This window comes from Dreissena polymorpha, chromosome 13 (genome assembly GCF_020536995.1).
Source record: "Dreissena polymorpha isolate Duluth1 chromosome 13, UMN_Dpol_1.0, whole genome shotgun sequence".
In the NCBI taxonomy this organism is placed as follows: Eukaryota; Metazoa; Mollusca; class Bivalvia; order Myida; family Dreissenidae; genus Dreissena; species Dreissena polymorpha.
Window position 1 is genome coordinate 74,011,394 of NC_068367.1, and position 25,503 is coordinate 74,036,896.

General features: G+C 34.5%; 2 protein-coding genes and 1 non-coding gene across 7 annotated transcripts in view; 1 reads left to right on the plus strand and 2 right to left on the minus strand.

Annotated features, from left to right (window-relative positions):
- The window catches only part of LOC127856143 (T-cell immunoglobulin and mucin domain-containing protein 2-like), a 77,599-nt gene extending 76,031 nt beyond the window's left edge, over positions 1–1,568 (minus strand). For all 3 annotated transcript variants that reach the window (XM_052392177.1, XM_052392176.1, XM_052392175.1), the window contains exon 1: positions 1,427–1,568. In XM_052392177.1, coding sequence (XP_052248137.1) covers positions 1,427–1,466 — 40 coding nt within the window. In that variant the 5' untranslated portion in view covers positions 1,467–1,568. The remainder of the gene's footprint in view (positions 1–1,426) is intronic.
- A 14,506-nt stretch (positions 1,569–16,074) lies between these two features.
- Positions 16,075–25,260, minus strand: LOC127856147 (zinc metalloproteinase nas-14-like). 3 transcript variants are annotated; one of them, XM_052392180.1, is made up of 9 exons: positions 25,187–25,260; positions 24,630–24,724; positions 21,183–21,251; positions 19,413–19,518; positions 18,974–19,024; positions 18,264–18,320; positions 17,831–17,896; positions 16,604–16,828; positions 16,075–16,318 (listed from the first exon to the last, which is right to left on the minus strand). In XM_052392180.1, the coding sequence occupies exons 1-9, from the start codon at positions 25,236–25,238 to the stop codon at positions 16,170–16,172; spliced, it is 870 nt and encodes a 289-aa protein (XP_052248140.1). In that variant the 5' UTR covers positions 25,239–25,260; the 3' UTR covers positions 16,075–16,169. The 3 variants fall into 3 exon arrangements, with proteins under 3 accessions (XP_052248140.1, XP_052248141.1, XP_052248142.1); XM_052392181.1 differs by having other exon boundaries at positions 24,630–24,721; positions 25,187–25,257; XM_052392182.1 differs by lacking the exon at positions 17,831–17,896.
- Trnac-aca (transfer RNA cysteine (anticodon ACA)) lies at positions 20,201–20,282 on the plus strand. Its single transcript has one exon. It is a non-coding gene; the product is annotated as a tRNA-Cys (tRNA).
- Positions 25,261–25,503: the final 243 nt, after the last annotated feature.

Below are 25,503 nucleotides of genomic sequence, written 5' to 3' on the forward strand. Positions count from 1 at the left end.
TGTGTTATTGTGGAAATATAAATTGTAAAGATCTCCTGTTTTTAAGATGATTGTATTGTAATCGTTTATAACAGGAAGTTTTGCTGTAGCTAAAATACCATAGTTTTATCGTAAAAAATATAATATCACGTTTACAACCTTCGAATTCCTTAATATCAAAGAGTTTTATTTTTTATTCAGGTCACAACTGTTTTAACTTACGTTTAATGTTTTTGTTTAGAATTCAAACTTTCCATACATGTCGTCAATAAAAATGTAAACGCCGTTATCTTTTTAAAGACATTGTACTTTTGCACCTAAACATTAGCTATTTCCCACTTTAATATGGATACTAAGTGACAGAAATCGTTCATCTCTTTTCCAATATAAGTGTTCTTTATATGTAAAATTTAATTTATAAAACATGGTCGAAAGTAGAAAGAAATCATCCTTAAATAATTCCAAAGCATTCATGTCGTGTTGGATCTGAAAAAAGGATTGGATTACTGGATACATGCATCTGTTTCAGGCCAATGTATTATACACAAACTGCATTATGCTAAAAACAATATTGCAGTAGTTCATTGCTAAACCGTCACCAATGGAGAGATGGGTTGTGTTATAAATAACTTCAAACCCCTAAGCTCTAGAGTGATTTACACACGTGATTTTTGTTGAGTTAATGTAATAGTTAAATAACTTAATTGAACAGGGTCGACTAGTGGTACAACAATTAAGCACATTCGTCTTGCAATAAATTGCGATTCATGAAATCATTATTATAATACGTACTGAATACATTTCGAATGACAAAGACAAATCAAGTGGAAGTCAATAAATTCAGTTGATCTATATAAAAGTAGTATGGCACTATATACACTATGGGATATATTTTAAGAATAATGACATTTGTATAAGATATAATTCAGATTGAAAGCCCTCTCTCTATTCAAACAGATTTCACAATAATATAATTACAAGTATTACGCTAGTTTATGTTATGAATTAACAAGCAACAAGCAACGTGCGATACAACATGAAATATGCGGCGCGTCATGCGAACATGGGTTGTTTGTAATATACTCGCGTAGCTCCAGACGAGCATGCGCATTAGCGCAGACTGGTAATGACCTACCAAGTTCGCCAATGAGTCCTTGTAACCTTGCGCGTCTTTATAAATCTAAATATAAATCCCCAGTTACTTACCTTTTACAAAAGAATAATGTAATGTGATATTATTATCCAAATGAATTAACATTTACAATGTATTTTGTTCATCGTTACACAATGTAAGTGGTAATATTGCGAAACAGTAAGAAATTATTCCGATACGATGCGAAGTTATGAATATTACTTATATTATTACAGCCTTAGCATTTCCATATCAATTCGTAACTAGGTCGACAAAAGACAGTGTAAAGCAAACAATATATAAACATTTTCTTACGCGAGGTCAGGTACAGAACTATGATTAGTCCTGTAGTCATTCTGTCTAGTGTCTACTGCAGACTGAAGGTGCGAACAAGTGTAAGCGTTATCAACTCATGTCTTCAATACATGTCTCTTAAAGCGAGACTATACGATTTTTGTATGTGTTAAATTGTAATATATTGATAGAAATATGTTACAATAACACAAAATAGGAAAGAAAAATTATACATTGAAGACGAATTTCATAAAATGCAGCACAGACAAATTAGCGCCCCGAGCCGATTGTGACGAAGATATTTCGTAAATATTTTCCAACAATAACCAAAGCATTCGTCTTTTGATTAGGATCGGAGTAAGTGTTCGTGTGTCATATGAATAGATATCGTTGCAGGAAATTAAAATTATCCGTAAAACTAAATTTAGATTCACACCGCACATGCATAATATACATGCTTGCGAATTCGACTGTACAGACATTTTTGATTTCAAAATTATCTATCTGGCTTATTTCGCATTTTCGACACATGTTCTTCTTAACTTTTATTTTTATTTATATTGAAATAAATGTATAATAAGTTTTTTTAAACATTTTATATAAATTCATAAATATTTGACAAAATCGTATAGTCTCGCTTTAATCAAGTTGTGTCAACCAATGAAGAATAATCGGAGCAATGTCGATGTCGTGACAAACAATCGTGATTTTACTGACCAACGTCGATTGTCAAACCTACAACTTCCCTTCTAATTTTAATCACTTCGAAATTCGTGTTGGTCAATGTTCTTTTGATTGTGCTCATTTCTATACATTCATTTTAAGCGATTTGTCCGTGACAATCACATTCGCTCTTCATTGTTTATAAGGATTTTACCTTATTCTCGTACATATAAGATAAATATTAATAATAAAACTCATGAAACAAATGTACATGTACTTGAAGCAAATGGCCAACTGCCTTTACAATAAAGGAAACACATACAATTCGTCATTTGATATTAGACGATGTATATACAAACTCAATGTTGTATAAAATGTTATTGAGCTAAGCAAACTACGTCTCCAAGACCCTTTACGTCTCATAAATAGACAACAACAGCAACACATCAATTTCAGCTTGTATTTTTGAATGTTTGCGTACGACTAGACGGTAGATATGCGTATGACCAGATGACACATTTATAAAGTATTACAACAACGAACGTGAACAATTCACATTTTGATATAGATTTCATAAAGCATAGTATTAACTTACGCTAATATGATTTACACAGAAACAGACTATATTCATGCAGATAATCATTTACATGAGAAAACTTGTCAATATGTTATATCTAATAAAACATAACAAACATTATTGGGACACTTCGTTTTTTTTCAAATACTTTTTACTATGGAATCACTTCAAACGGCTTATATAAACGAATTTTCTATAGATACCTAATATCAGTACTCGTTCAAGCAGGATAATTAGACGCTTTTATATCGCTATTACTGCCAGCTATAAAAACAGCAATAAAACAACCGCGTATATGTATATATAACTTCTGAAAACATTTGACGAAATTGATTCGTTATCTTCTACTACCAAAACAACTCATCTAGTGACGGCGTCCACAAAAGGTGAATTTACGCTGTACTGTTATTCAAATGGATCTTGAGATGCTTGTTCTTCTTTGATGATGAATGATCAGAACAGCTTGAAAAAAAGTGAATATTTTTCAATTGTTGAACTTTAAGTAACGCACACGTTGCCGCAAGAAAATGAACTATATATGGTTTAACCAACATAAAATTGATTCAATAAAAATAGTTATATATAATTATTTTGAACAGAAAAATCATAAAGAATCTAAAAAGAGGTTTGAAGGTAGTGGTCAGCAATACACGTATGCACTCAATAATCAATTAAAAGCTTTACAGACGTTTTATTATTGTTCAGGTTTTGATAACTGATTGTCCATAAACGAACATATTCGTTTGAGTTTTTTCTTATTCAGAGAAAGTCAGTCTAAGATAAACTGGTCAAATTTATATATCCAAAAGCATGTGCACATGTAACCAAATACACAGACACAAAATCAAGAAAAAGCAATCAGCATAAATCTTTACACACTGCAGAAACTTCGACGCACGGAAGCGTTTACATTACCGTCAACATGGGGACCGCCTTTACCCTTGGTGTAGACAGCACTGGCTCAGGTGCCTGTGTAGACATAGAGGATAGCCATTTCCAGTGTAGCTACTGGAAGGCTCTTGGATACTGCGCACCGGATACCGTGCCTGGATACCAGGTTTCCCTACTGCCGTGCAGGAAAACGTGCGACCTTTGTGATGGGTGATGACCATAAGCCCTTCAAGGATTTGTATGAGACACTGGGACATTTATTGCAAAATGTTTATTGTTTAACGAGTTATCAAATGGTAAAAACACATCATAGCTTACAGCGCGCTTTTTATTTGTTTGAATTTCCATAGTTGATCAATAAACATAAACTGTCTCAGGGCTATTCTTACTCAAAATGCTATGTGAATTATTAATGTTGTAATTGTTTTCCGTGCAGTGGTGAACATACACAATCGATTCAATGTTATGAATCACAACGTTATCAAGGACACTGTTTTCACATAATCGAAGTTACTTGCACATGTTGCAATAAAGGAACGAATCCGGTTTAGGCAACATTTAATCTTGCCTTTCTCATGCTATAATGCAAAAATTAAATGGTAAATTATCATGCGTCATTGTTCGTTTTCACGATTAGTAATCAATTGGAAATTGTTGAGTGTCATATCCTGCTTTGCGTTTATTGCGTTCATTATAGTGTGTTGCACCTAAAGAGCTTACCATGTATGCTGGCAGCACCCGATTGTATAAACAGTTAAACCGGCGGTTAACCACATACCGGCGGTTAAAAGTCGGTAACATGTTGGTTACTGGTCGGTAAGCGTTTGTATAAAATTTGGTTAGTTATACCGATCGATTAAAACCCAGTTAAAACATACCCTGCTACACTAGGTGGGTAAGTACAAGTAACCGAGGAGTAACTTACACAAAATGGCCGCGGCGCGCGACATAATAAAAGCGAACCATCGACGACCTTCACAATTTCGACGAGTAAACAACAAATTGCAGCGACTGACACTTTATTTGACTTAATTTACAGGGCAATACGATTTCCTACTTCGGACGACGAATTTAAGGACGCACAGAACGTGTTTCTTATATTCTGTTATGGGTATGCCGTTTGTGATCCGATGCATCAATGGCGCCCATGGTAAAATCATTTCTCCGAGAACAGGGAATAACAAAAGTACAAACAAAGAACAAAACACGTTCGAACTAGTATCTTACCTTTAATAAACCTTTAAAATCCATAAATGATCCATTTAATTCAATAATTGACGAGTTTGCATCGAGGGTCTTTGATTATTATTTTAGCATAGTTAAATAAAGACCCTTATGCCATCGTATCATTATATTCAAATGAGAACTCAATAAACTTTCTTCTTCGTCACACGCTACGTCATGTACTCTATGTACATTACTGCTGTTAAAATGAACCGGAGCAGTTTATCAAATGTGTCGTGTTCTGAGAAAAATGGGCATAATGCATGTGCTTAAAGTGTCGTCCCATATTAGCCTGTGCAGTTCGCACAGGCTAATCAGGGACGACACTTTCCGCTTTTATGACATTTTTTGTTAAATGAAGTCCCTTCTTAGCAAAAATCAATTTTTTGCGGAAAGTGTCGTCCCTGATTAGCCTGTGCGATCTTAACAAGCTAATATGGGACGACACTTTACGCACATGCATTATGCCCAGTTATCTCAGAACACGACACAAAAAATAGCCGTTGGTGAACTCGGTTGCATTTGCAGATTTCCGCATACAAAGATATATTTAAACTTGAACAATTTTTTATTTGTCTATGGTAAATTCCCTTATTGTACAAGAAAGTAAGTAAGTTTATTGTAAATATAAGCCAAATTAGAAGAAAAGTCTAGCATGTTACGACGACCATGTATAATTTTTATGTTACATCTAGAACAACTAGAAGAATAGACGTCTTTGTAAGCACTCTCTTGCAGTTTGGAAGCACCAGGGATTCCGCTAAATGATGCAAATCCCGACATCATTATCAATTTTGTCCCTGGTCATTTTGATGAACTCATAGTTAAAATTTACACTTTATTTTATTGTGAATTCATTTGTAAATGAATTTGATAAAAAAAAATACATGTCGCTGTTTATAAGCGTGACACTTCGCGAGAAAATTACGTCATTAGAAAATGCATTGTGGGAATGTTTTGGTTAAAGTTACCGGTGGTTAAATTCTACTATGCGCGATTAGGTTACTTTGCGGTATATCGTGTTTATACAATCGAGTTACCTTTAAGGTTACTATACCTGAATAACCGCAAACTTACCAAGGTTTGAATGCTACCGAGCGGTAACTTTAACCAGCGTTTATACAATCGGGTGCAGCGCTGTATTTGGTGTTTTTAATCATTGCCAATATTAAAGGGGCACAAATGTCTGGCGATGGATTAATGGATGGATAGATACAATTCAAAATCGTGATTCATGATTCATGTTGATATTATTTCAGTATACACAACTCAACGAAGAAATAAGCAAGTTGCAGATCCAATGCATTGTTGTATGTAGCAAAATAAAAAAGCTTTAATTAAGAGTGTCCTTGGCTTTCATATTGTAGCAAACTGTTTGAGCCATACTAATAATGCATAGAGTATAGTTGATCAAATAAATGAAACATTCATCAATGAAATCATTATTATATTTTACTTCATGAAATAAACAAATAGCACTTAATGTCAATTTTAATAAAGTTAATGCGGCCATATCAAACACATATGCATATACCATTTAAGTTACGGCTAACACATAGAAACATGCGACATAGGTAGTTAGTTGGTTGGTTAAGTAAGCAATTGGCATGGAGCATGTAACCTAACAATCCGGATTGCATAAATATTCAACAAAGTAATTGTGCAAAACATATCTGAGCTTAACTTGGTATTGCCATTAACGTCTTATCAATTGGACACATTTATATCGTCGATAATTTATAAATAAATCATGAGTAAATATCCTTCCGCTACTCAGGGGAATTTATTTTATACCGCAAATTCTTTTAAAACCAATCTTCGTGTTTTAATTTGACAGGGTTTTTGGAATGTTTTTAGATAAAACGTGTCTATGAAGTATTTAAAAAGGACAATGATGGCTTACCTAGAATTTGATCATCTATCTTTATTCGTCAATCGTTCGGCGACTACGGAAAGATCTGATCACGGTTTGGTGAATAATTCAAACCTTTTTGAAACTTGGAATTTCCCGAATTTAATGTTTACCTATTCAAATGGGATTACATTTTTGAATTTAATCTGCCAGTGTTTGTCTAGTCTGACGTCAGCCATTCCATTGTTGAATTTTCATGGGAAGCTAGATATATATTTGCAATCACAATTTCAAACCGACTGTGTATTCATCGAGCAATACTCAGCAGGGCATTTCGATGAAATGTTTAAAATATATATTTATTGAAAAAAACTACGAAGCTTATAATATGTACGTATTCCTGAACTTTGACCGTTATCAGTAGTATGGTGGGATAGAACTGCCTTAACCAAGTACAGATAAATAAAGTTCGATCAAGACTTTTACGAATATAATACTTATACTTTAAGTATTTAGTCTTTAGTATAGCTGTTGTTATATTAAATTGCATAATGGTACCAACTACTGATAAACGTAACCTGTATTCGGACTACTAGGTTATCAAACATGTTACTTACTTAAGTTTTACTCGTATTCTTTAAGATAACTTGAAACACGCGTGTGTGTTTTTTTTTTGCTTTTGCTTTTTGTTGTTGTTGTATACCTTTTAACTTAAATCATTCTACGTTTTAGAAACCAGTTTACTTATATATGCATCGGATCTTTCGATGAATTTTACCTAATCAATTTTAAATTTAAACAATTATTTACACTTCAATACATTAATCAATGATATGTTCTATAGCTCAGTACGTTTCAAGTGTTATTAAAATCTTGGTGTAAGTTTTGTGTAATTTAAGTCAGGTGTCTCGTTAATTAGATAAACGTTACAAATAAACGCATCGTGAACGCTATCAAGATATGGATCGGCTTGCTCCTTAGGAAGATCCCTGGAAAAAGATCGTGAGCTGCGATGTTTGAACCGTTCACTGTTTGACGAACCTTTGGTTGGATTTGTCATGAAATAATTTTCACGGACATTTAGCACGTACCTTTGATAAAAACAACAACAATTCTTAATTAATACTTAAAAATCTACTGAACAAGACAGATGTGAGCAGATTAACACTGTCCACCGAGATCTGAGTGAAAGATACTTTGAAAACGCCCGAAAAAAGCCCCAACCCACACCTCTACACAATTGCTAATAACGCTTTGCTAGATGTGATTTATTGTTTGTTTTTATGGAGATATGTGAATCATATCGGGTTTGTAAAAACAATAGTAAAGGCACTGACAACAGTTAAGTATGAAAACTTAACCCCCTATGCCTAGTGGACCCTCCCATCCTTCTAAATTGGATCAATTTATTTCCAAAATTAGGGATGTTTAGTATATTTATTTCTATATTTATAATATTTCTTACAAAAATTTCTTTAAGCAAACAGCGCAGACCCTGATGAGACGCCGCATCATGCGGCGTCTCATCTGGGTCTATGCTGTTTGCCAATGTACTTTTTCTAGACTCTAGACATAAATGGGTAAAAAAAAGAAGTTAGCCGATAAATTATGTTCTCAAAAATGTGGCTCTCGTGCACTGCGATCGTTTGAATAAAAAAGATATAGCTCTAGTTATTAAGTTTCATCCAGACAAAACTCCTCTAACATTTAATTGTGCTGGCATATAATTAATAGCGCGATTTTAATTTTGTAACCAAACTGTGAACAAGTATTATATGGTCATTCTAAGCCACACAAAATACGTCTGTATTGATCGATCAAAACAAAAACCATGCAATAAAGAGGTATAAGAGCAAGTCAATTTATTCAGAAAATTAAGCTCTATTAAAAATTTACAACGCCGCAACAACGTCCTGTACAGGTATTTGCTAACTCGTTTTAAATACAATGTATCTCTATTATCTCTATATAGCAAACCGTTACTTCGCTATTCAGTGTTTAATCGGCGCTACCTGTAGTGTTTTGGTTGATGGCAGGGGTCGTATTCCAGAAGCATCTTAAGTTAAATTTTATTTTTATCCTTAACTTGGGAAATTTTCTTAAGTGTTTTATTTCCTATTGCAATAGTTTGGCATCAAGAATTACATCAAAATGACATCATTATGTCAATGTTATTTTAGAAATACCAACAAACATGTGATTCCTTATCTAGTAAAGAAATACAAAACATTGTAATTTTGAACTTAATAGAAATTATTTAAGAAATGACTTAAGATGTTTCTGGAATACCACCCCTGAACTATATTAGTGTATAGAAATTGAAAAATCGAGTATTTCTGTTTTTAGACAGAAATGCATCACACATATATTGTGTTTTCTTTTGTTATATCATTTGCAATAAACAAGTATTCTTGTCTATTTCATTTCTTTGTCAAGAGCTTAAAGCTCAGTTATACTCAAAATCAACAAATATAGCGTGCAATATTTCGAAAAATAAAGTTAACACATAAACCGTCTCTGTTCCTTATAGCAATAGCCAAAATGTCAACGCTAGATGTGGTCTTGTAACATATATTTAACGAGATACAAAATTAACCTACGAATGAACAATTAAGAAATAACGAATGTATTATTCTGTTAGATTATAATCAATGTGTTCTTGTTTTGCTCCAACAATTGCTAGAAGAACTTCGATCTCTTCACCTGATGTATCTCTCTGTCTAAAATTAGACTATTACATGACGGAATGCACTGCGATATAAATTTGGCAATACTCTCTGTCTAAAATTAGAATATTACATGACGGAATGCACTGTGATATAAATTTGGCAATACTCTCTGTCTAAAATTAGAATATTACATGACGGAATGCACTGAGATATAAATTTGGCAATACTCTCTGTCTAAAATTAGAATATTGCATGACGGAATGCACTGTGATATCAATTTGGCAATTCTCTCCGTCTAAATTTAGAATATTACATGACGGAATGCACTGTGATATACATTTGGCAATACTCTCTGTCTAAAAATTAGAATATTGCATGACGGAATGCACTGTGATATAAATTTTTCAATGATGCCAAACAACACATACCAGCCAAGGCAATTGAACGCACCCTGAACAACAATTACTTTTTTATCAACCCTAGTAGTGATGAAAACAATTCATTACAGATGTTTAAATTTCATTCCGCTAATATATGTTATAAGGATTTATTTACAATTGCGAATAGCTTTTTTTGTTTTCACTTGCGTTGAATGTTGTAATATGAAAACATCTAAAAAGCGTCGGCAAATACTTTATAATCTCGTTACAACGTTTCCATTTGTCGAAATATATAGTTACGTGAAGATACGGTATTATTTTACCAAACATACTTGTCTAATAAGCACAATGTTACAAAATAGCCATGCCTTCGTATAATTATGAAATTTCACCACACAAAAAATAGCTGAGGCACTTTAATTTCGAGTTATCTTTATTCACCAAGAAAATCACAGTCGCCACCCGTAAATATCAGAAAAGTACATGGCTATGATCGTTAAAATGAGATATAATCCTATCACATGCAAACAATTGTGAAAATATTATTGAATATTAAACAATACATCACAATTAAATCCATGGTGCTTCATAAATGTTCTACAGTGTTTGCCCTGCACATGTGCAACGAATAATACCAACCAGGTGTGTGCAATAACGTCAATTGTATGTGTTTTCAACATTGCTGTAGATGTATACTAGAGTGATCTGTGGATACCGCAATTGACCGTGTACTGCTGCAAATGTGTTCAAACATAACTTGAGATATTACACATACTGCACGAACATACCAGTGATCGAAAAGAATGTCAAACTTCGGTGCATCAACAGCGGATACACCCTTATACTAACATGTAGTCCGCTGCTGATGACAATGAACTAATTACTTAACAGCTTATACAATATATATGAGCAATACAGAACACACACATTATAACATTCACACAAACATTAATAACAATGGGACAAGTGCCTTTGAACGGTTAATGCAGAGGGTTGTTGGGGTAAACAAAACTTGTTCAGAGAGTTATTAGACTTGGCAGAAAGTTACTCACAAACCTTTTCGTATAGCGAATAAAACCTAACCCCAAAGCATTATATTAATTATTGGATAACCACGTAAGAGAATATATGTCAGTTGGAGGTCTATTAACGTGTATGCTATACTATGAAAACAAATCTCTCAGAACACGATTGCCTTATGATCGACAATTATTCGCACGTTTATATATAATACAAAAAAAAACAGAATTTATCTGATGAACAAATACAAAACCGGTGCACACCATTACTGTCTACATTTGCTATAACGGTTTAAGTACTCTACATTAGTGACAGTTGTAGGGACACTTTTTTTCATTACTTTTTGGCCTTGGGCGTAGCCCCAAGGCCAAAGTTATAATACCAATTTCTGAGCCTATCCGAATTGGCTGGCTGCCATAAACCAAATTCCCAAAACTCCGATTTACCACTTTATTAATTCGCAGATCTCAATAACCCGCCTTGTAAATACAGAGCATCACTTTATAACATGATAGTGTCATAAAAAGTGTAAAAAATATTTATTGAAGCAAAATTGCTAAGCATGGGCTGCAACATAGTTGTTATTATTTACATATTCATGCGACAATAAGTTCCTCACTTGACGGTCTAGACTGAAAAGATACGCGTGTTTACGGAGACAGTAAGAAGAATTTTTTCTGATACATTTTTTGAAGACATTACATATGGTATTTATAAACATATTTTAAAATATTGTTATTATATTTTGCGTTACCAGGACATTCCAGAAAAAAGAAAATGAGAACAAAATATATATTCACGATCATTCTCGGCGGATATGGTATTTCACTGCGCAGATCGAGCGCGCAATCGAGCGCGAAAGTTCTACGTAAGTGCACAATTTGTACACCGTTCTTTATCAGGGTAAGTTGTTGTTTTTTTGTATACACAGTACAAAAGAAATATGAGTGTTTTCCTGATCTCTTAATTATGCAATAAAAAGCTATTTTAAGCTATGCTATTGAAAGTGATTTATTTTACGCCAACAATAACAGTTTTTTTGCGGCCATGTTGTTGTTGTTGTTTTATATCTTCACGCCTATGTAGACGAACCTCTATCAGATCTGTAGAGTTGAACAAAAGGTTATCGATCCCACCATCAGTATCGTGTTGTCCTCCACCGTCTATGTACACTGTAGTATATACACAAATATTGTCTTTTCTTACAGTCTCTGAGCTTCTGCACTCAGCCGCTATGGTCAATCCGTATTAATTCGGACAAAGGGAGAAATTCGGACAATACTTCTTCACAAGCACACTTTATCTAGCTAGCCCCAAGCCTTCAGTGCCTACAGCGCTTTGACTTTACTTTGAAATTACTTCAAACGCCTACAGTTAACGAATATTCTATAGATACCTAATACCAGAAGTCGTTCAAGCAGGATAATTGGACGCCTTTATTATGTTTAGCTGTTTTGTTGTTTTAGCTTAGAAAACAACTATATAACAACCGCGTATATACATAACTTCTGAAAACATTTGACATAATTGATTTGTTACCTTCTAGCTTGTTTTATAAAGTTCCATTACATCAATCATAATAAAGCAGATTTTTACATATAAAAATTGTTTAAATATTTGGAGCATATGGTACAGTTCTGAACTGCCCCACTCTATGCGTGTAGAAAATGCTGTATTGAATTGTGTTTGCTATGGTACGATGTGCCCAGAGCTTACGAGATGTAAATAAAAAATATCGGTTCGGGTGATTCATCTTACAATTCTGAATGCAAGAAACAGGTAAAAACTATTTGTTTATACTCTGATATAATAGTTTTAACTTTAAGTGGCGTTAATATTAAGATTTTCGTCAGTCAGGGTCCACGCCGGGTATGCGAATACTTCGTTGACGGATGGCACTTCACTAACAGAGAACAACAAACGCCACGCGCGAGAGGTAAGTTCCTCTGTTTTATTTAAAGTTATATCCTAAAGATTAGTTTTTAAGACAAGACACATGGTCGAGTTGATAAATGGTGTATCATTGTGTATTGGGAATACACAATTTCACGGAAGAATGGTACAGTTTTGTCCCAAAAATAGAAAATTCGATCGGAAAACAGCATAAACTGGATGAACAGTAAACATTTTAACAAAATAAAACTACTTAGAATTATTGCAAGAAATTGTTTGCTATTCCAGCATGTAGAGTAATCACTGTGCTTCAAATACTGAAATTTTGATAGTATTCAATGAAATATAAACAAAGATAGTGCATGTTGTAATAGGTGGCATACATAAAGTTGCAGGCACTTTGTTTACCGATAAAGGGCACTTCAGATTACGGAGACTTTCAACAAAGCGGGCACTCTAATAACTGAGTTTTATCTTCTACCTTAAATGCATTTATTTATATTATGGCTATTCATACGAAACATTTTGAAAATATATTTTTCAAAAATCACATTACTATTAATTTATACTATGTTTATTATAATTGCAATTTTCAAATAAGATAATATTTATTATTAAATAAATGTGTACATAATGAACTTGTTTTTTATTGGTAACTTGAGATTCAGAGAAATGAAAATACAACGGATAATGCGGATCAATACAATCGTGTTTAATTTTACATTTGTTCTGCATACAATCCTATGTTGGTTGTGCTTATTTGAATCGCATCATCAAGGCGATACTTATGCGTAGCAACAAAATTAAAAAGAGAATGGTAAAACTCCCTTAATTTTGAGCCCTGCTTATAGGGAGCACTTCCCTTTACGCAACGCTAACGTTTGCTCGAAGTGCGATTCACCTGACCCTAAATCACTGTATTGGTTGAGTTTAAAGAAACATGGACAAAATTAAATCGTAAAAACAACTGATTCTGGAAAAAAGGAATGCGTACATAAAATGTTTAAATGTCATATTATGGAGTCAGTACTTAGTATACCCCCACAAAGGAAGTTTAGGGTGCTATATAGAAATTTAGAATTCTGCCAATATATCTTCCCACAGTTTGGAAATGGACATTTCTTGTCATAGTTCACAACCTCTACCTCATGGGTTTTCTTGTGGAATTCCATGTAGTTACGAGTGGAAAAAACCTTTCCACACATTTCGCACATTATTTGCCTATGTTTGTCCTCGATGTGTTTCCTTTTATCTTCCTCATTCTTAAAGAACTGAGTGCACACTGAGCACTTTATGCATCCATCCTCATGTGTCTTCAAACGACGCTTCAAGTAGGCTTTCCGAGCATAACTGGCCTCACAAATTCCACACGAGAAGTTCGCTTGTACACAATTCTTCTTCTAAACTAATGTCCAACAACGAACCGTCGGCGGCATTCATAAGCTCCGATTCACTCATCCTGTAATAAATAATTGTGTCACTTATATGCAACTTCATATGCAGCATGTGTTGTGTTTATATTAAAAACAAAGACGGATATGCATAACTTTTTTCACCACTGTCGTGTGATTAAATAATCAACCCCGCCCGTTCTTTTATTGCTATTTTCGTTTACTGGCATTGAGCCAAAAAGTTCCAATAGAATTTCTAAACTGCATCGCGTCTGATATTAATCTCTGAGAGGCAGTTTAAGCAGAGTGATTATTCATGACATGCTATCTAATATATAAGTAAATAGCTTTAGTACCTTCATTTGGACATAAAGATAAATGCTTTAGATCAACCGTTTAGAACGTAATTAAAAACATATGGTTATATAGATTTTACTCATTAGACATATCCAATTTGTTTAACATTTCTCTTTCAAATTTATACCAAATCATAATCATATTTCAAAGGGATAAGAACATGCTTCGGTAATTAGTTTTTTATTTGCGTACTAAGTACATACATTTTTATTTATGGCCTGCTTACTTTAACAGTATTCCACAGCGAATTCTGCATTTTTGATTCACAAAAAACGAGTGTATTATATCTGGAAAAAAAGTGTCTAGATGTCGGGAAACGAAGTTCCATTGTTTTTTAGATGATCGGTAAACGAAGTGCAGATGACAAATGTGCATGCGACTCTTAAAACATTTGAATTTTCTCAAATACATTAGTAAACTATAATGTAACATGTTGTAACATTACTGGATATATTGATCTTTTATTTCGAATAGTAAGCACGTTCTTGATTTATTTCCAAGTATGTTTATTTTGTTAAAATATGTACTGATCATTCAATTCATGCTGTTAATCGATGGAATTGTATCGTCTTTTTTTTAATAATTCACCGTTTTTCCGCGAATTTCTTTCTTCGCAATACGAAGTGCTATACCATTAATCACCCAAACAATGTTCTGTGTCTTAAAACCAAATAAACAGAACATAAATACAAAAAAGCTGAAGAACTCACCTCTCGCGCGTGGCTTTTGTTGTTCTCTGTTAGTGAAGTGCCATCCGTCAACGAAGTATTCGCATACCCGGCGTGGGGTCGCATATTGAAAGATATAATCTCGTCAGAGCTTTTTATATTGTGGCCGGTTGCATATTCAGCATCTCAGTAACATAGCGTGTACCAATGTCCTTTCTTATTATCCTATTACTCGCCATATAGGATGGGAATAAACTCAATGACCATCGTACATGGTCTTTTAAGATTATAATTGTATGGTCCTTAATAGGTGAACCAACACACACAAAAAAAAACATACATAAATGCGCAGGAAACTTCCGTTATTGTTACATCCATCAGAACCCTAACAGAAAAGGTCAGTGCTCCAGCTAGGCCTAAATCGAAGGGCGCCGCGCCCTGCCCTCCCGAACCTCCGCCCTGCCCCCCGAACCTCCGCCCTGCCCCCCTCCCCCCCTCAAAAAAAAATATTTTTTTTTGTCACATATTATAATTAATAAATCTCTTATTACATTGTAATTAGTTTATTCCTCACTGTAGACATTATATTTGAATGGTTTAATAAAAATGGGAATAATACAATTATTTATAACATATTAATTAACATGCAATAGGAAGCATTCCAGAAACACCCGCGCTCTCGAACGTGCCCTTTTCACAAAATACTGCGCGTCGAAAGTGCCCTTTTGACAAAATACTGCGCGTCGAAAGTGCCCTTTTGAAAAAAAAGCCCCCCCCCCCCCCTCTGCCCTTTTCAAATCCTAGCTGGAGCACTGAGGTGCACATTTGTTTTTCTTTTGTATAAGTGTTGTTACAATCACATAGTATAGTGACCCTTTAGAAGTCTTGAATTTACACTGTTTATAACAGAAAGTTTTATGCAAAATGCTTAACCTTTAACTGATCAATGTCCGTCTCCAAACTGGCTAAATACTGTTGAATGGCGATTTGCAAAATCATTGCATTTTAACTAAAACAATAAAAATAAATGTCTCAGGGTCAGTAAGAGTGAAGTTAATATCAGGAAAATAATATATCACACCTATTAAATGCATCCTCTACTTTATATAAAAAAACACACAATTTTACAACAGTCAACAAGTCTTATAATCATATAAATATGAGTAGGTTGCATGCTTTTCAATGTGTACAGAAACCACACGTTTTGGGGCATCTCATAATCGCCACGTGGTGACCAAAGAAAGAGCTTTGGTTGCTACAGAAACCCAGGGACGCCCAGTGACCGCACGAGAAGTCCACATCCTCTGTGTCCATACAACCGGAGGTGGCTGAAATATGGTAGGTTTAAAAGAGCGCACACAAAAGACCTCTGGTTAAGATAGCTCAGGCAGCATAGCACATGGTGCGTTTAGTTCCTTATGTACAAGATCGAAAACTAGCAAGTCTTCCGTATCTAATATTACTTAAAGTGATATTGAAGTAGTCTGAAGCCGCGTAGAATAATAATTGCTGAACACATATTTCTTTTTAACACGGTTAAGTTTACCTCATTTGTTTTATTTCAGGCTATTTCGGTTTGCTCTAAAGTCGAAATTATGACCTACTGTACTCACCTGATGTGAAGGAAGTTCCAGTGACCGTGTTTGCTTGCGGTTGCGCCACTGTGGATGGGCGCTCCGTAGTTGTCGGAGAGGAGACATCCACGAAAGTGCAGAATCCACAGTGTCTGGGGCATTTCTCGTGCGCGATGGCATACGAAAAGGAGGCTGTATCCGTGCAGAAGTTGTACCTATCAAGCTCAGCGCAGTTAAACTGTTCGGCATCTACGCATGAACCACCTGGAGGCGGAAATCAAAGATTTATGCTAAATTATGCATTTCGGCCTGATATAAAACGAAAGAACATGTTTCAGCTTCTTTGTTTAACCACAAACTTCAACTCGCGTTTATAAATATGTGTTTAACCCATTTATACCTAGCGTCTAGAAAAAAAGCCTTCGCAAACATTGTAGACCCAGATGAGACCCCGCATGATACGGCGTCTCACCTGGGTCTGCGCCGTTAGCTTAAAGGAATTTCTGTAAGAAATATTCTAAAATTCTAAATTAATATACTAGACATCCCTAATTTTGGAAATAAATTGATCCAATTGAGAAGGATGGGAGAGTCCACTAGGCATAAATGGGTTAATGGCACCCTACCCAGTTCACGCTACAGTAACCTTTTTAAGCGATAACCAATACACATCATGCAATGAAAACGGTGCAGTAATCCATCGATTAGTCAGCCGAGTGCAAATATTTTAAAGGTGATTTATGATGATTCAACTCACAGGCGGAACTTCATTTAAAAAAAAACAGTCTACGTAATTCTTAATCATTTCTCATAAATGTTGCAAAATATGAGTGGTCATGACGCACCTCAAATATGCGCCTACTGAAACTCCTGGAGATAGCTTTCATAAGCAGGTGGTCATAAATATTTGTCAGAAAGTCACCCTGTACCAAGTGACAGTGTATATAGCAAACACAAATAAACATGAATAAAATACAAGTTACCGCCGAAAAACGCCAGGGACCAATTGTATAAATCTGGATAACTCTTTTCCAGCGGATAACGTTTGGTTATCTTATCATAAAAATGAAGATAACCAAAGGTTATCCACTGGATAAGAGTTATCCAGATTTATACAATTGGCTACTGATGACCAACATTAGTGGTTAGAACCAAAGTTGGCGCCAAAACCACAAACCAAGCGCTGTAAGAATCAAATTACACTATGAAGTAATGCCTTTCAGCGTTTTGAGAAAGAATCCGTCGCCTGTGTTTTCCGATTCTCACCTGTGGTCGGAGTAATGGTACTGAGACCTGTTATGTGGCCAGTGTAGCCGGAGTACATGTTGAAATCTGTAACAAAATGTCGCTCTTTACAGATTTTTATTTTATACTACGGACATGTAAATTCGCCTGCTTAACCCATTTATGTCAAGAGGACTCTCCCATCCTTCTAAATTGGATCAATTTATTTCCAAAATTAGGGATGTCTAGTATACTTATTTCTATATTAAAAATATTTCTTACAGAAATTCTGTGAAGCAAACAGCGCAGACCCTGATGAGACGCCGCATCATGCTTCGTCTCATCTGGGTCTACGCTGTTTGCCAATGCCTTTTTTTCTAGACACTAGGCATAAATGGGTTAAATAGTTCATTTAATGTAGTTTACTTGCCAATGCTTGGACGAAACTTGGTTCTGAGTAAATAGGATACCATACCAGTTGTCGTTGGTAGTGTAGTAGCGGTGGTAGTGGGGGTAGTAGTGCTGAGATCATCTGTATTACAACATAACAACTGGCATAACGTAACATGAAACATAAAGTGTCACTAAATGTACGCGTGCATTCAAATTTAATTGGTTTATTTTATTGGAAAAGTTAACGTTATGAGGTCACGTTTAAACAGAAGATATTCGTTAAATTCAGTAGACGACTTCACACGTGATCAGAGAGATAAATACTTTCAGTTAAGGCGTAGAAAAATTAAAAATATGTATTTTCTGTTATTACGAGTGGGTTAAATTATAATGAACTTAAACTAGTTGTTTTCTTGGAAATGCTTTTTCCCTATTTCAAAACATGTCCGCAGGCTTCAATTTCAGATTTTAGACGAAATAATTACGTAATGATGTAAATGAAGACTTCATTTCACGATAAACAGAGAATATATCGATGTTTGTAACATTTTGGAATAAAATTTGTACTTCCTTGTTTAGCTTCGTTCAAAGTGTGAACAGGACGGATGAGAGGCTAGACAATCGTGGTCATTACTATATGACAAATGATAATCGTATCGTTTCGAGCTTTTGTCTCCATTGTATTCAGAAAATGTTGTCTAGTGTTTAAATGCGTTCTATAGGAATATCCTATGGTTCAACATTTTCCGTTTGATTGTATATGCTTATAAACGTAAATGTACTGGTTGTTACCTGTCGTTGGTACTGGGGTTGTTCTTGGAGGTAAAGTAGTGGCATACGCAGCTGAAAATCGGTATGAGTATTAAAAACGATTACGGGTTTAACCTTCGACATAAAAAATGATCATTAATTGCAAAGCAGTAATTTTTTATACTTTTCATTCAATATAAAGATCATCATAATCATCATCATCATCATCATCATCATCATCATCATCATCATCATCATCATCATCATCATCATCACCATCATCATCATCATCATCATCATCATCATCATCATCATCATCATCATCATCACCACCACCACCACCACCATCATCACCACCACAATCATCATCACCATTATCATCATCACCATCATCATCATAATCATCATTTTAATACCAATTACAACTCCGTACGCTTTCCGCTTACAAATATACGGTTTTAGGCATAACGTCATCACTTACAACAAAGCGAATTTTCACAACCGCTTCCTTCACAACATCCGCTACAAACGTGTAAACCGGGAGTTGCCCTTTTGCCCACAAGAATCGTGCCCGAGGCTGGACAGTCCTACGTATAGTTTTCACAAATTACCACTAAAGTGATGTAATCTTTCGAAATAATAAGTTTTGATATTAAGGCTAGACTTGACAAAAAAACGATTAAAAAATATGTAGCAATTGCCTCACAAATTGCAATTAAGCCTTAAACAATGAAAATGAAAACAATTCGTTTATGACAACAGCAATTGTTATTAAAATTATTTAGAATAATCACAGATAAACCATTGTATAGTGATTCACCTATAATTGTCAATTAAATTATTTCAAAAGTGTTGTTTTTCCATTAACATCCCTAAACTATTAGGGAAAAGGCCAAACGTTAGTAGATGCAATATGACGATACATGACTTATGTTTATTTAAAAGAATTGTTCATGGACAGAAATGTTCTAAAGATCTATGCGACATTCATTAAGGTAGCGCACCTCTAATGATTTCCCGCGAGTTATTTTACGATCATTGCCGATCTTCAATGATCGGTTATTTCCGAGAGATGCATTTTATTTTTTTCAATGTTCGAATTTTGTAATATGTTTACGTAATTCCTTTAGAATACATTATTTTCACAATAAATATTGACTTTTATCCAAATATCATCTGAAAAAATACGATTTCGCGATTTCTTCAAAGATTGGCGAGCCTTTTTACCTGTTTACTTGTGAATATTTAATTGTAGCTTGAAAAATTGAAGTTGTCGTGGCCTAGTGGTTAAGGCGGTGGACTACAATTCTTTTGGGATCTTCCCGCGCAGGTTCGAATCCTGCCGACATCGCATACTTTTTGCGACACGTTTTATTTCTTTTCTAACGTAATTTGATTTAATGTAGCATATATGCTATGTTTTTCGTTTAATATGTTGAAAATTTTATGCATATCCTTCAATTTTTAAAATTAAAACAACGTTATGGCTAAAGTGGGTGATTTACTGCTGAAAATACGAATAATGCATGTTGCATTTTTGTTTTTATTTCAAAAAGTAAACGGTAAATCTGTCTATTTCTTGGTATTTTTGCTGTATATAGTGTTTCTATAAAAACTATGTTTAAAATATAACTTAAATGATACTATTTTAAATTTTATGACACTTTGTTTTTAACCGACCCAATTTTTACTTGGCTTAAATCACTTACTTTTCATGGCGCTCTTCCATAGATAAAAATTTGTAAAAAATAAATGTCTGTAAAAGAATACTTATTTCATCCTGTTTAAATTTTAAACAGCTTTACTGCATCTATACACACCAACAGCATGCCCATATTTGGACATTTGAATGAATTATGGAACTTTTATATACCCCAGGGGTGAAAATAATCTGTACAAAAGCTGAGCGTAGTGTGGTTTTGAAAAAAACGGTATATTTTTTTAAAAAGCATGGAAAGCCTACCTACAAATTTGCATGAAGTTCAGTGAAATGATGCTGATTAAGAAAATAATTAATTAGATTATATTTGGATATGTGCCCATTAGAGGTGCGCTACCTTAAATATATATATATATATATATATATATATATATATATATATATACATTAACCGAAAACAATTGAGTGCATCCAAATAAGTCGAGAACTCAACAAGATATACCAAAAGAAAGTTTATGGTAAGCACGAACCATAATGGTTGGTCGGACAAGTGGAAAAGAATAACATGAATGCGCTTGACATAATACGTACGTGATGTGATTTGCAGTCGAAGTTATACGTGTATACACCGCTGCTATAGATAAGCTCGACGCTACATAACTGTCAAATTAGACAATATTTATTAATACACTTGTCAAGAATTGTGACATCAAGACTTGTTTATTTGGCAATTCGGCCATTTAGAAAATAGTATAACGATATTTAGCCACATATCTAAGTACTTGTTTCAAATATATAGTTACCGCATTTCATATGAAGCATTATACAAAACATATTATACGGTAAGGATGTTTTTTGTATACACGGGCGTGGATTGTGACACGTGTTAAAACTTTTCACTTTCATGATCAAATTCACTTCTATGCTTTACGAAAAACTGCTCGTATCAATAAATGAACAAGGAATTTTATACAAAAACGCAAACACTATCAAATATTTCTGGATTTGTGACACATAATGATGGCGATTATCACTTGTATCTGAAATCGTGAGGTGGGTCTCTTTCGCATGTGGTGGTTAGATCTATTGTGTCATATTCGCAGTCAAAAGATAATAGACTGTTCTAGTGTGGACAGGTGATGGTTACTGCCATTTTACTGTTTATTTTGAACAAACTTTTAAAAGGACTGTCAACCACGAATGACGAAAAAAGAAAAGTTCTAAAATGACGTAGTTTTTTTACAATTATTAGTTTATATTGACTAAGATTTCACGACTGGTATATTACATTACTTAAAAAAAGTTCGCATTTTTAGAATATTCGGTAATAAAATTTCGCGATGTGAAATCGAAAGTACATCGCGAAAATAGGTGACATAACGATATACACACTATAAATAACGCAAGTAGATTGATCATTTCATATAAAAAATATATACAATTCACTACGCATGCATAATTTGCATTCCTGGGTTTACCACGTGACGATGATGATCAATCTACTGGCGTTATTTATAGTTAACTGGTAGTTACCTGGTAGACATACCTAGTAAAATGTATTGCCGAATATACTGAAAATATGAAAACATAATAACTTTTTTTTCAAGTAATGTAATATACCAGTCGTGATTTAATCAATATAAACTAATTATTGTAACAAAATACGGTATTTTACAACTTTTCTTCTCTTCGTCGTCGTGGTTGACAGTCCCTTTAAGGATGGATTAAAATTCTCTCCTGTATTCATGTTCTTCTTGTAACGATCCCATCATTGCCATTCTGTTTGGCTCGTCATTTCCATATATGACCGTGAGAAAGGAGGTTGGTAGGCTCCTGCTGCTTCAAAGATTGACAAACCATATGTTAGAAAAGACTGGGAGAATTGGTCTACTTTGCTGATAATGATGTCTGTACTATTGATCACGGCTTTTACATCAACTCTGTAGTTTGTATAGTTGGGGTTGCTGAAATATGCTATGGCTGACATTTCCCGTCTGGATACTGCACTTACTGTCCAATCTCTGTGCACATGGTCAGGTCCAGGTTCCAGAAAATCAACGGGCAAGAATAGAAATTAGGCTAATCAGTGGGTTTTTAGGCGAATATCATATTTGTCTCGTCTTTTCGCGCGTCTATCTACTCTCTCCTATTATCAATGGTGTCATATACCCAACTCTCTTAATGGCCGTTGAAGTCTTACGCAATTTATGAAGCCACTGTCTGGAAACTGGATTGGTTTCTTGTGATCGCATCTTGTCGTAGAAGGCAGTATCATTTGGCAAGCTCTGGTATGCTTTTCTTGTAAGAAAACTTTATGTGGATATGTTTGCCTCCTTCGTGTAGTTTTTTCTTCTCTTAAGTTTCCTGTATGTGTTTGACTTTGATGCAGTGCACTTGCAGAAAAATCTTTATTCTTTTATGTTCATACCTATTTGTAGTGCAATGCATGATGTTCATACTTTTTTCCTTTCTTTATACTTGTGGCCAGAAGCTCTCCTGTCCGTCATCCTGCGCCTCATGACGAGTTCTAACTACCACCAGCAGCAGTGTAGACTCATTTGAGGCATTGAACCCGATAATGCACATACCGGGTAGGACTTTACAGGGCGAGTCAACTATTTGAATGAGTTGCGTAGCATCGTGGTTTCTTAGAGTTCATTGTGCATTATGGTACGTCCGTCCTCATGACTGATTCTGTCATGATTAATTCATCTTTAGTTCGAGGTTAATGACCTACCTTCTGAGCAAATAGAACAAGTGTCTCCAGGGATCCATACCCTGTGGCTACATGTAAATGCCCTACTCTTAAATGTTCGTTGGTACATATGTAGTATTTTAATATTGGATGATAATGACAATAACTAGTCTGTCTCTTCTATTCTGATATTGCGGAGGTTGGTTTTCCAGGAAGACCTTATAAAGCTTGCAGATATCCCCTTTAACTAAATACCGGCCTACCATCCGCCACCTGTGAATCAGCTGGGTTGGGATGGTCGCCCCATTACCGAAGTTGGGGATACCTAGCCCATGTCTCATAATCAATGAGTCGAAACCTAGCAAAAGCAAGATGTGTTTGTAAAACACTATTCCCCTTCCATATATTTGACCTTTAACCTTGAAGGATGACATTGACCTTGACCTTTGATCACTCAAATTTGCAGCTGCATGAGATACACATGCATGCCAAATATCAAGTTGCTATCTTCAATATTGCAAAAGTTATGGCCAATGTTAACGTTTGACGCAAACAAACCAACAAATCAACAAACAGACAGGGTAAAACCAATATGCCACCCAGTATAGACTGGGGGACATCAAAAGCTTTGACAAAATATGTTATAAATTGTACCTTGAATTGTGACACACGTATATCGATAATAACATTGCTACGCGTAATTTCGTACATTAAAGGGGCCTTTTCACAGATTTTGGCATTTTTTAACTTATTCATTAAATGCTTTATATCGATAAATGTAAACATTGGATCGTAAAAGCTCCAGTAAAAAATCAAGAATAAAATTAAAAAAAGGAAAAGAACATTGCCCGGACCAGGTTTCGAACCAGTGACCCCTGGAGTCCTGCCAGAGTCCTGAAGTAAAAACGCTTTAGCCTACTGAGCTATTCCGCCGATTACACATATGAGACGTATTTTATACCTTATATAAGCAATCTTCGTAGTTTCACAAAATTTAACGACAAAAACAGAACTCTCCAAATTATTCAATCGTTTCGCGTTGCAACGCTTTATAATTTTTAGGTTTTAAAATCGTCAAAAGATGCATATAATGGCTATATTAGACCATGGTAAATGTTCAGTATTACTGTTTCCTCACAAATATCATAACTAAAACGAAAATTTGCGAATCTGAAACAACTTTTTTCAATTTTGTCAATTTACCAAAGCGTGAAAAGATCCCTTTAAGGAGGTCTAATACTGTAATAGATATATTCAAATATAATAATAACTGACCTTGAAACATCGGCATATTATTGCCGTGTGGATTTCAAATGTCAGTTTTAATAAGTTGCTAAAAGTACCTTGTTTTCACACTCGGCGAACAAACGACAGTCACGTGGATCCTGTATGTGTTTACATGTCTTGCATATACGAAATGTTGATACTGCTTGTACTTCTGAAGCAGACTTCAAAAGTGAATCAAACGAAGACAAACATATTTGTCCAGTACAATCTAGGACTGGGTAAATCAGTTATGTGTTTTACTTGCTTGTCAGAGGTAAACAACAACTTAACAGATGAATTATCTAATTGCTAAACTTTAAGTACATGTATTCCGACAAACTTGAAATAACATGAAGAGGGAAGATAAATTAAACCTACATTCAGTCCAAAATGTCACGTCTAAATGGTAACATATTTCTAACAAGCTAGGTCCACATCGAAAGGGTCGTTTAATGATCTCATTGGTCTGGTAATATAAAGGCTATGATGGTTGTTCTTATACAAATCTTTATTCGACAGATGACCAAATTTCTTGCAAAGTTCATGAATAAGATATAACTTTTTTTAAATTATACATTTGCGTAGATCGATATTAAAGAAACAACAAATACTTTATTAAATATGATAAGCTCACCTAATAACACAATTGTCAACACAGTGAGTGTTCTTCTCATATGTGTGTCCATTTCTATTCCAACTATAGAGGTTCTAAATAGTTGTTAAGGCTTTTGCTATCTTATCTCACAACATTTTGCAATGTCACAACCAATACGTGTTAAAGTTTGGTCCTTGATAAATTTTACGCAAAAGATATTAATCGAAATGACTGGAACAAAAGTACAAAAAGTGTGTAACATGGAATATTGCAGTTACATTTGATACGGATATTATTCATGAAACACACATGTAAAACAACTCTTAAATTGATTAATGAAAAATAGCTATGCGTGA